A 12,349-nucleotide genomic window follows, 5' to 3' on the forward strand; every position below is an offset into this window, starting at 1 on the left:
CTTTTAGGATTTAGAAGAGTGCATGTATATTCTCGTTGCTGATGTGTAATCTGTTTTGTTTTCCAGTTCTTTAATCAAGTCCTCATGCTTGGTAAAACATCAATTAGTGACCTGTCAGAGCATGTTTTTGATTTGATTCTGGAGTTATACAATATTGACAGCCACCTCTTGCTTTCTGTTCTACCGCAGCTTGAATTCAAACTTAAGGTAAACACTTTCTACCCTTTCTGTGTATTTGAAACATGTATGCTTTGACCATTATTGTTTTGGTTTCTTCTTACTGACAAGTTCTTTAAATTGCCTTCTCTGCATTGTTTAAAGGAAAACCCATAAAACCCCTCAAAAATGTAATTTAATTTCAGGTGTATTAACCTACAGTGTGCATGTGTCTATATTTGGGATTTGGTTGGTAGATTATTTTGACTTGTATAGTTCAAGCAATAACACCATCTTTTGGATGACTTGAGAATTTGACCCATTTTATTTCTGGGTTTACTTATTGTTCATTGTGAAAGACCTAGTATTTTGAACATATATACATTAACAATTTTGGCCAAATTGTAGTTCTGTGACAGATGTAAGTAGACAACTGGAATGCATCAGTGTGTCTTGTAGTAATTGCAGCAATGACTTTTTCAGGCTTGTTTCGTATATCTGGAAGATAGCAGGTGCTAGCTCTCTATTTTAATGGGTATTTTTGTTTCAGACTTCCTTTTGAAAGTATCTCCATCACTTGAACAAATGCAATATAGTAGTTGGTTCTCCCTGTATTCTGCACTACTTTTTTTTCTATCTGTCATTCCACAGAGTTTCTGTGAGGAGTGTGATGTCATCTGTTCCTAAACAGATTGTTTAGTATGTGATCTGTTACTAAACTTGAGGGCTGATGTGCAATGTGTAAACTTGTAAGTTTGAGTGTATTTTTATTAAACAGGACAGGTTTTAGGTTTGTGGCACCTTTAGCTTCTTCTTATTGTAATATTTATTATCACTGTGGCTTGTTCATGCCTATTAATTTTCCTTAATGTTGCTAGTCAGGCACGCTACACTTACTGGGTGAGGGTTTTTTAAAATGCTTTTATCATTCCATTCACATTTCCAAGAGAAGTGGGGTTCAATTTACTGCTTGCTGTCTGTGTCTTCCAAGTAGACCTATTTTCAGCCTTTAATTCCTATTCTTACAGATAGGAAACAATTATCATTACAAACAATTATCATTCTCACTCCAATAAAAATGGTACTTCTGCAGCTGAAGGTAGTATTCAGAATATTTGATCTTACCTGCTGCCATAATAGTATATAATTGCAGTACTCCTCCCATCTTGAATTCCACTAAAATCTGCAGGTTCATAAATTGTTGTCCTACTACTTCATTGACTCATAGTTCATGATTTTCAATACTGATGTAATTTTTGAATTTTTTTTTGTGTTGTTTTGGGTGTGTTTTTTGTTCTCTCTCTTGCCACACCGGAAAACATTCCAGTCAGTTTCTTCAGCTGGCTGATTTCAGCCCTAAGCATTTCCATGTTTTCTTTGTACTTCTTAATTTGCAGCACATTTTTTAATGTTTGCATTTCTGTTCTTTGTTTAGTGTGCTCTTTTTAGATGAGGTACATGTATTTTGTTGCTTTCTGTCTCCTTTATCCTTAGTGGAGTTTTCTCACTGCGGTCTGAACCCTTAAGACTAAGTGGTTCATGCTGGATATCAGCAAGATTCAGTTTAACAATGTTTCCAGGATATTTGTAGGTTTTGATAGTTACGTTCTTACCGCTTTTTTTCCTTGATGTATTCTTGAATTGAATATACTTTGTAGCTATTCCAAAAGCACTGTAATCATCTTGTTACTCCAGGTGTGTTTTTTGATACTTTAGGTCATAAGGAGAAAAAAAAAAAAAAAAAAAAAAAAAAAGCCAATTTTTCCCCATTGTCTGTCAAATGACCCACCTTTTAAAGGAAAAAAAAAAAAAAAAAAAAGGCACCACTTTCTGGAATAGGATACACCCAGTTTAAATTTTGAGATGCTGGAACTGGTTTCTCAGGGAACTTGTGGGTTCTTCATCTCTGGGAGGGTTTTAAGGCCACGTTGGTGGGGCTTTGAGCAACTTGGTCTAGTGGAAGGTGTTTCTACCCATGACAGGGGGGGTTGAAGGATGTCCTTAAAATTCCCTTCGAACCCAAATAATTTTATGGCTCTAAATGAGTTGAGGGTTTTTTAAGATCCTTCTGTGGTGAGAAGAGTGTTTTGAAGATAACTGTTCTAAAATACTAATGAAATATAGTCTGCTTGTGTTTTTTTCTGAGATGGACACAAGTGCATTCTACATGCAGACCTGCCAGCATTGATTAAATACTTTCCACTCCAACAATGGCTTTAGCTTCATTCTAAACCACAGCAGCTAGTGTTGACATTTTTTAATTCACTTCCAGGTAAATAGCTCATTAGTGTGTTGAGAAGAGAGTGTGATTTCAATGAAACTCAGACTGATTATGGTTGAAGACAGCCAATATTTTATTGCTTTGAGTGAGAAGAAACTGGACAGCATTAACCCTGTTAAATTTGATGAAGCCTTGGGTCAGGTGGCTGGTAAAGGAAAAAAAATGCACGATAGTCCATACTGAAAACTGGGAGAGGGGAGTTGTCTTTTTCAATAAAGGTCAATAAAAATTAACAATAGCCAAGAGCTTCACTAAGCCCTGCATATCAATCCAAGCTTGATTCAGTGATTTTGTCTTTTCTGGATTTGATGTATAGTACTGTGTCTTTGTATGCCCAGTTAAAGAGCCTTGTTCCTCTGAGCTCACTTACCATGGACTACTAGGTATTTAAATAAAAGTTTGTAGAGTATATTTAGATCAAATGCATGGTTTCACAGGAGCATCCAGTTTTTGTTCTACGAAATTGTCTGATATGACTCTTGAATACAGAGTTGTGATAAGAGAAGGCAAACTAGACACAAATACTCCAGTAGTGCTTAAGAGGTAGTGGGACAGTTAGTGTTTTCCAAAATCTCATGTTGCTGCTTTGCTGCTTAGGAGATTTGTATTATTCCTTAGCAGATGATTATAGAATCATAGAATACCAGGTTGAAAGGGACCTCAAGGATCATCTGGATAAAATTTTCTTGGCAAAAGCACAGTCTAGACAAAATGGCCCGGCACTCTGTCTAGCTGGATCCTAAAATGCCCTATATTGGAGAATCTACCATTTCCCTGAGGAGATTATTCCAATGGCTGATTGATCTCATGGTGAAAAACTTTCCTCTTGTGTCCAGTGTTGAAGGAAAGCTGCGATTGTCTGAATAGCTGAGTTGTGGAGATGTGCCAGAATGATCTCATCTTGCATACGTTGAACACACAGAAGGGGGCATACTATCTGTGCTTTACAAAGCCAAATTGAATAATTTTCTCTGTATTTTTGAAAATAAGCATTTCTTTTTTGGCTTCAAAAGCAGTAAGTGAAACCAAATTTTGGTCAGATGAAGTACACTCATGGTAAGCTTACCTGAGAAAGACATCAGGTGTTCTGGCTCACTTGAAAGCTGAGGTGCAAGCTTCATTTCAGGTGTAAAATTGGCACGTTCTGCATGAATTTGAATGGATTCCTCTTCATATCAGCAATGTTACCTCTAGTTGCACATTCTGTACATGAAACAGACTGTGTAAAATCTTTTCTTTGCTTCTAAACATTTAGCCCTGAGAAAAGGAGGTTCAGGAGAGGTCCTATCACTCATTCTACAACAACCTGCAAGGAGGCTGTAGCAAAGTGAGGGGTGTTGGTCTCTTCTCCCAGGTAATAAGTGACAGGACCAGAGAAAATGGCCTCGAGCTGCACCGTGGGAAGCTTAGATTTGGCATTAGGAAAATTTTTTTCACTTGAAGACTTGTCAAGAATTGGAACAGGCTTCTTAGGGAAGTGGTTGAATCACTATATCTTTTTTTGATATAGTGATTGTTTTGAGAAGGGAAGTGAATGTACTAGTTTCTTTGTAAACACAGCGGTGCTGATTAATTGTTTGACTCAAGGATCTTTAAGATTTTATTGTTTCCAACCTTAATGACTCTATGATCCTATGGTTCTGTGGCTTGCTTTGAAAATGCAATGATAATGATTTTCCCCTCACCACAGGTGAGCTTCACTGAGCCGTTTCCACTGCCTTCCAGTTGATTGGCCTGCCTTGTTCCCAGTCTCTGGGGCTGATGGGAATTTGAGGATGTAAACATCTTTTAGTTTGTGACTCATTGCTTGACAGGATAAAATCTCTTGCTCTCCATCTCTATGAAATTTTTTGTGCTCTTTCTGGCAGGAAGCATGTATCTTCATGAGTTTAGGGTTGTAGACTGTCTCTTTGAATGGGGGTAGAATCCAAGGGCTTTCTTATCAGAGGCTGAATACATTTTTGACCATGTGTAGACAAATTAAAAACTCTTAGTATGAGACTTGTGAGAAAGTTTAGGTGCCTCAGAAATACTGTTGAACCTACTCATTTGGGATGTAAACTATGTGGCCACCTAGTGTTGAAGCACCTTGCCATTTTGGTACAACAGTGAAGGCACAGGTAAAGGCTTTCTCCCTGTGCCACTCCTCCTCCCCTCAAGCAGGCTGAGCAGAAAGAAGGTTGACAGGGGACATGTGCTCAGCAATAAAAGATCAGGGATCTTTTATAAAAGAAACATTTGTGTTCATGCTGTTTGTCTTCTCAAATGAGCCCTATATGATTGGAGACCCTGCTTTCCAGGAGCTGCTGGGACATCTCCCTGCCGATGGCAGGTAGTGAATGAATTCCTCTTTTTGTTTTGCTTGCACACATAGCTTTTTCTTTACCTATTGGTCTCTTGTTCTCTTGATCTATGGACATTTTAACCTTCCTTCTCTTCCCTTTCTCTCTCTGTTGGAGAGAAGAATTCGAGAGGAACTGGGTGAGTGTTAGGCTTTTGACTGGGGTCAACCTGCCCCACCTCTGTACATTTATGTAAAGAAAAAGTTCCTTTGTTCTCAGATGGCAGAACAATGTTGTTAAGCTTTGTAAGAGCTGTGTGAAATCATAGCTGCATCTTACTGGTAATTCGATTTTTGCCTGATTATGGAAAAGAGTCTGGCAAATTAAGAGGAGAATGAGGAGAATATTTTTTTGACTTAACCTCTTCTTTGAGTCATTTGTGCCTGATCTTGGTTTTATAAGGTGGTGTGTTTACAGATCTAATACTGGCACAGAAACATTATGTGCTTGGGAAAGAGCTAAGAGTGTATTATTGTATAGGTCAGCTTGTAGAAGAAACTGAAGGAAAGAATTGTTTTTCAAATTTCATACTTGAATTTTGCAAAATTTCTGTTATAGAAAGCAAATAACATTTAAATGTTCAGGAGAATGGAAAGCTCATGAATAGAGTGTTTTAGAAATAATTGCTATGGGGATTAGATTTCTGTCTTACTGTTTTACTAAACCAGTATGATGTAATGAATAAAATCAATAACAGGTTGACTTCTTATTTTAGAGCTGCCTTTCTTCCTGGATCTGGTGATTAAAATTTGCAGAAGTTTCAAGTTACATGTCCACCTCTTATTCCCAAATCTCTCCAGATCCTGAGTGCTGCCTATTCTTTTGGGCTCAGTAGTGGTAACAATCTGACTGGCTTCTGTTGCTATTACTGACTGACTCCAATGTCTAGGCCAAAGAGCAGCTGCCTGTGTGTTGGGACCATGTATGGGGAACTGAAAATATCCATGTTTGGTGTCAATTTGTATTGAAAAGTCATGATGAAGCACTGTTAGAGTGCTGGATTTGCTTGAGAGGTGAAGGGTGTGAGTCCTCAAGTAGAGTGTCTCATAGAATGGAGAAAGACTAAGACTAAGATTTTTTTTCAGAGTTTGATGCTCCCTTTTTTCACTCCCAGATTAAAGTAGAATAAAGGAGAGAGACTATAGCAGCAATGAATTCATTCAATAAGTTCGGATTTATTTTTGTTAACACTTGGAGTGTATATAACTGTGTTTCAAGGAAGCCAACACCAGGGCACAAAGTTTAGAAAGGACCAAATAATTATGTGTCAAGATCCATAATCACAAGTATTTGTTGTTTCTACAACAGGACTAGGAACTCAAGTGGGTTGTCTTATAATTGGATTAGTGGCTGATACAGCAAAAGCTTCTTCTGCAACTAATTAATTAAGGATATTTTAAGGTTTTGTTGTTTTGTGGGTTTGTTTTGTTCTGTTTGGTTGGGTTTTTTTCCTCTATATTTCTGGCTGTGTAATTAAGTAGTTGAATGTTTAGTGTGCTCCCAGCTATTCCACCTGGTTCCTTCCTTCCACCTTCTGGAGTGCCTTGCTCTGTGTTGGTCACCTAAAAAAAAAAAATCAAATATTAAAATATTAAGATGCTTAATATTTTAGTATTTTGTTTGTTTAAGTAAGAGCAGATAGGATGTGAGTCATGGAGGCTGGGCTAAAGTAGGCCAGAAAAAAATTAGAAGTTCTTAACCATGGCACAGAGAATAAGAATTTGTAGTGTAATGGGCTGAAACTCATTAAGAAAAAGCTATCATTTATTGCAGATTAAGAGGAGGTGGTTGTAGAATGCTTTCAGTAACATCAATGTGAATGTTAATTTGAAAAAAATTATTCAACTGCAAAAAACCATATTAATGGATTTCCTATTAATGCTTTGAATACTTAATACTAGAGTGTATTCAAAATAATGAGTCTTTTTTAATGTAGTCATATATCACTGTTAGAAATTACTGCATCCTTCACTTCTCTTGCTCTGTTACTTTAAGGATTTTACAAATGCTTTTACTGTTCTTTGAGTTCTGAATTAAAAAGACATGCTGGCAAATGTTACAGCCCTTTTATGGTATTGAGTCAGGAGAAATAGTTTGTCTCTAAAACTGTGGTGTCATGTAAAAGAATTCTGACAGCTATATTGTGCTCTTATTTCTTGTTCATGTTCAAAAGGGGATGCTGAACTAATAAGAATTCAAAGATGCTAAAAAAAAAAGCAGTATTCTACACAGTTCTTATCTTTTACCAGAAAAAAAAAAAAAAACCACAGGAATAATAAGGGATTAATAATATCTTGAAAAGGCGTAGCTAAAATTAATTTATATTGATTAGGGATTGTTGCCGTCAATTGAATTTTCTTCCTTTTCTTTAATAAGTGAAGGAAAAAAAGTGGTGATCAGTGAGTACATGCTAATTGTATAAACGTTATCATACATTTCCAAAGGTATGAAGGTTCTCATACTGTGTGTTGTATTAAAGAATGTAATGCAAAACAATGAAGGCCTTCAAAAACAAGGCCTTCTCCAGTATATTTTCACTATCATTGTTAGTGTTCATTTTAACTAGAAAAGAAAGACTATCTGTTGTACCTCAGCAGTTTTGAATATAGGCTCATATACAGGACCTAATCCTGTGGATCTCAGATCTTGAGTACTTAATCTGATGATCGCTGGAAACTTGTATTCTGGAAGCTGTTGTCTTTAACTAATATTGTTAATTAAGCAATTAAGCACTGTTCTATAGAACTGTAAACCTTTATGTACAGACAAGCACAGACTTGACTTTTGTAAGTTTTGTGTTGTGTCTGAATTTGTACAGGCACACATCAGATTTCCTAACATCAGTAAACTGTAAATAAGTGTTCAAAAGATGTATTTTTCAGCCACCTTTGTTCACAACATTTTTTGTCTCTGCATTGTTTTTTGTTTTTGCAGTCTTTATTATTTTGTCTTCTAAAAAAATAATGAAGGGTTTTTGTCTTGAGATAGACATTTGGATATAGGAGAAGTCTATTGATCTGTATTGTGATACATCTAGAAATACAGTGTATTGGTGTAAAAACTATACAAAACACAACTGTGTTTTTTGCATTAGTTTTCCTTTTAAATTTTAAAAAAATCTGTTCATTTTCCAGAGCAATGACAATGAAGAACGTCTGCAGGTTGTGAAACTTCTAGCAAAAATGTTTGGGGCAAAGGATTCGGAGTTGGCATCTCAAAACAAACCACTTTGGCAGTGCTACCTGGGGAGGTATATTCTGGTTTAATTCCCTGTCGAGGGAGGAAAAACATTCAATGAAGTCAAATGCAGCTGGTTTGGGTTTTTTTTTTTTTTTTAACGTGACACAGCTAAGGGTGTATTCCCTCCTGCTGCTTTATCTGAGATCTGGCAGATAATGCTAAAGCAATTTTACACACGTCTTCCACATTTGTCATTCTGCAGAGTGAATGTTTACAAATCATCTCCTCAAATGTTCATTTTTTTCCAACTTGCTTTATTGCCATTGTCAAGAAAATTAAATACTTTATTTTAATTCCTTCAATGATGGATTAATTTTAAAACAGCATCAAATGACATTTTTAGTATCAGGTGATATTAATACTTCTTTTGAGGCTTTTATGTACAGTCTTTGTGTATGAGTTTCAATTTTTTTTAATGATAGGAGTACCTTAAAAGAAATATGTAGTATTTACAGTGCTGCAAACATACTTAGTCTTTTGTTTTTTGAAATATTCTGCCAGTTTGAGATAGAAAATATAGCTGGAGCTTGTAGTCAGGAGAAACTCAAGTTTGGCTACTAGAAAGAAAATATTTTTGATTTGAGTAAAAGAGGACAAAGTCTAAAAGGCATCACAAATACCATAGTTTATAATATAGCATTCAGTCATCAGAAGCAGAGTCCTCAAAGCAGTGCTACTTTTAAGAATACAAGAAACTTAATTGAAGCAAGGTATTTTGCTTGAAAGTATACAACTATTTAAAACATGAAATGTTTTTTTTTAAATGAAATTTAAAACATCACATCTGATTGGGCCCAAAGGAAAATGCTTCATTGTGTTACAATGTGATTATGTGCAGTTTGTTCACAATAACTGTTTACTGTTAGTTATGAATCACATATATGCATTTACTACTTCTAAAGATTTTTACGAACTTACAGTAGCTATGTTAGTGAAGGAAGCATTCATTAAAATCTCTTGATTTTGAAAGCATACCTGGCTTTTCCTAAAACAGGTATTCCTTAAAATCTATTTATTTGATAAATAAACATTTCAATAGCCACAGTGTTCTAAAATTACATTTTAAATTTGTTTCATACCAAGGATTTTGAGGGTAGTGAAAATGCTTTTAATTTTGCAAGAGTTGTCTGTAACTAAGCATCAACAATTTTGTTATATAATGACTTAAATAAAAGTTAAAAATGAGAAAATATTAGTTTTCAAGCATCAAATCTGGTTTGGTCTTCTCAAATGAAATCCTATTAAATGATCCATCTCAGAAGAAATTTGGAGTAGACTAAATGTGCATTTGTTTGTTTGTCAGGCAGTATAAGGAGGGGATGAATGTCCGTCTTAAAAATTTTGGATTTCTGATACATGGCTTATGGTTAATTATGTGAAGCATTACAGAAAAGGAGTTAAAATCTGTCACACATCTAATAGTTTTTTGTCTGCCTGGGAGTTTTTAATGTGTACCAGGAGAAGATAATTCTTTTAATGTTCAGAACACAAATCAACAAATGACTTTGAGAATTTTTTTTAAGCTGAAGACAGCTGTGAAATTTGGGATGCTGTATGCATGGGAAGCATAAAAAAAACATTCTCAAGTGTTTGATCTTGTGTAGAAATTAACAGATTGCTTTGGTAGAAGTGGAATTTTTGTTGTTGTAATGGATTTTCTTGTTTCTAACTAGGTTTAATGATATCCACGTACCTATTCGCCTTGAGTGTGTCAAATTTGCAAGTCACTGCCTTATGAACCACCCTGATCTGGCAAAGGACTTAACAGGTATCAGTTTTATTGTAATGTTAAATTAACATTTCAAGTCTCCTGGAAGAGTCAAAACGGCCAGTTGTAATCCTAAGTAATAGTGTCAGATGATGTGGAGGACCTAATTGATGGTGGAATTCTAAGTCAGAGTCTCTGCCTTCAGTGCTGCTTCTCAGGCTGAAGGGGTTGTACACAAAGAATGCCTCGGCAGAGAAATCTCTCTCCCTCTCATACAATAGTTGCATTCCTAGCTGCTGCTGCAGTTAAGCACCATGGGATCAGGTAAAGACAGCCTAACCAATGGTCCTGGCATTTGTTAGTTACGGTGCATAGGGGAGACTTCAGTTCCATAAAGCTGAAATGTTTGTCTTATACAGCCACTATCTAAAACATAACAGTCCTCATAACTGACCACAGCTTCATAGTTATGCCTGCTTCAGATCAAGCATTCAGGAGCTCTGTAGGAAGAAGGCAACTGGAATCAATGGAAGCATTTAGTATTTGCTGCTCCCTGTGTCTTAATAAAAAAAAGTGTAATTAATGAGAATTGGTTGATTTGCTTTGTAAATTGTATCTTCCCCTGATCATTAAACTCCTACTTGTAGTTTTTTTGAGGCAATATCTTTGCCTAGTTGGTCTAAGGAGTGAGTTAAAAGGACTGTAAAGAGCATGGGATTGCTGTCCTTGCTGAGTATTTGTAAAATTGGACAGAGACAGGCTTGAGGCACCCTGTAGTTACAGTGTTACCCAGAGATTAGCTCCGTGGGTGGAGCATGGAACACCAGGGTCCTAGGTTTGATCCCCATATGGGCTATTCACCGAAGGGTTGGACTCGATGGCACTTCTGGGTCCCTTCCCAACTCAGAATATTTTGATTCTGAATTGTTAAACCATCTTAAAAATCTCAAAAGGTTCTGGGTCTTTCCTTAATAGAATGGTAAAAATATTTTCATTTTTGATTATCAGAATTATATTTTAGATTTATCTTTTTTTTTTTTTTACATTGCAGAAAGACTTTGTGCCCCCTCTAATGGTATCCTCTGGGAAATGTAATTTTGCTTGCCCCTCCTATCTCTCCCTACAATGCTTATCAAAGTCAAATTGTTGAAAAACTTCTGTGGCTCACTGGTATTGGCGACAAGAATTGTTTTGTGTAATGGCAGTGTTTTTCATTTGGTTTATGTTTCTGTGAAACAATAGGGGTTTTTTGGATTTAAAATTTCACAGCCTCCATAACTGCAAAGCATTATTTTGAAATATGCTCTTTTGACACTTGGGCTGATTACCAGTAATGATAATGGCCAGTTTTTCAGATGAGACTTGAAAATTTTCGCTGGTCATTGAACAGTGACGAGAGAACAGTAACCTTTGGTTATTCCATCCAAAGTTTGAGCTTGCAAAGTTTCTTAAAGTTCTCAGTGTGATACTGATGTATGCAGTGAACTGCAATCTTATTTTTGTGTGTGTTCCTACCCTTTTGTGCTTCTAAAATAACCTAAAATACAGCTAAAAAGATAAATGAACTTTGCCATTTTATTTGCCAGCCTTTTAAAATGAGAATAGGTAGCTAACAAATTTGACACCTAAAAGCAGAAGTTTTAAAGTGTTGATAGTATAAGATTATTTGTGTTAGTCAATAAGTAGCAGTGTACCACAATAATATAGAAAAATTATTTAAGATGGATAAACTAGAATGTGTCTAGATATGCATTATAGTTTGAACTATTTCTTGATGTGTCCCTGCTTTCGATGCTTATGTGGCTCATACTGTTGAGTGTTCCTGGAGCAAGTGAACTAGATTTCTTGTGGATAATACATAAGTTGGGAGCAGGAGTGCAACTAATGTGCTCTAGGAGCCAAAGGGGATGGAGTCTGCGGGAAGAGAGTAGCCTGATGTATGACTTTAAAGTGTATATGGCATGGTTAGTGTGTTCTCAAGCAGTCTGTTCTACTCTACAGATCCAGTCCTGCTTGGCTATGATAGTTGTTAGTGTATACATAATGTAACTACTGCAAGAAATAATAATAAAAAATGTAACCACATAATTCGTATTTCAATAATGCCAGTGATAGACATATTTAATATTCTAAGCAAATACAAAGTTTTACTGATATTTCAGTTAGTCTTGGAGAAAACTATAGGTTTCTTACTGCTAATGCTTCAAACAGAGTGAAATATTATTTCTGTTTCTGTCTAGTGGGGAAAGTAGCTGAAGTTGTATACTTACACGTATTCACTTTTCCCCCCAGAATATCTGAAAGTAAGGTCACATGATCCAGAGGAGGCCATACGGCATGATGTTATAGTATCCATAGTTACTGCTGCTAAAAAAGATCTTTTGCTTGTCAATGATCACCTGCTAAATTTCGTCAGAGAAAGGACACTGGACAAGCGGGTAAGACATAATTAGCATTGGTAATAGCTGTGTTTTATACTTCTAAACTGTAATACCTTTTTAAAAATCAGCACTTCTGAAAAATGCTGTACTGCTTTTAAAATTACAAATAAAAACAATATAAAACAAAAAATCTTCATGCAATGTATTTAGTGAGGTACCTTCTTCCCATGACTAGAATGCT

General features: G+C 35.9%; 1 protein-coding gene across 3 annotated transcripts in view; it reads left to right on the plus strand.

The window, feature by feature from the left end:
• Window positions 1-12,349, plus strand: part of PDS5B (PDS5 cohesin associated factor B) — a 99,091-nt gene that overhangs the window by 38,302 nt on the left and 48,440 nt on the right. For all 3 annotated transcript variants that reach the window (XM_066313161.1, XM_066313159.1, XM_066313160.1), the window contains exons 8-11: window positions 67-207; window positions 7,914-8,029; window positions 9,693-9,787; window positions 12,020-12,165. In XM_066313161.1, coding sequence (XP_066169258.1) covers window positions 67-207; window positions 7,914-8,029; window positions 9,693-9,787; window positions 12,020-12,165 — 498 coding nt within the window. The remainder of the gene's footprint in view (window positions 1-66; window positions 208-7,913; window positions 8,030-9,692; window positions 9,788-12,019; window positions 12,166-12,349) is intronic.

Source organism: Sylvia atricapilla, chromosome 2 (genome assembly GCF_009819655.1).
Source record: "Sylvia atricapilla isolate bSylAtr1 chromosome 2, bSylAtr1.pri, whole genome shotgun sequence".
Lineage (NCBI taxonomy): Eukaryota > Metazoa > Chordata > Aves > Passeriformes > Sylviidae > Sylvia > Sylvia atricapilla.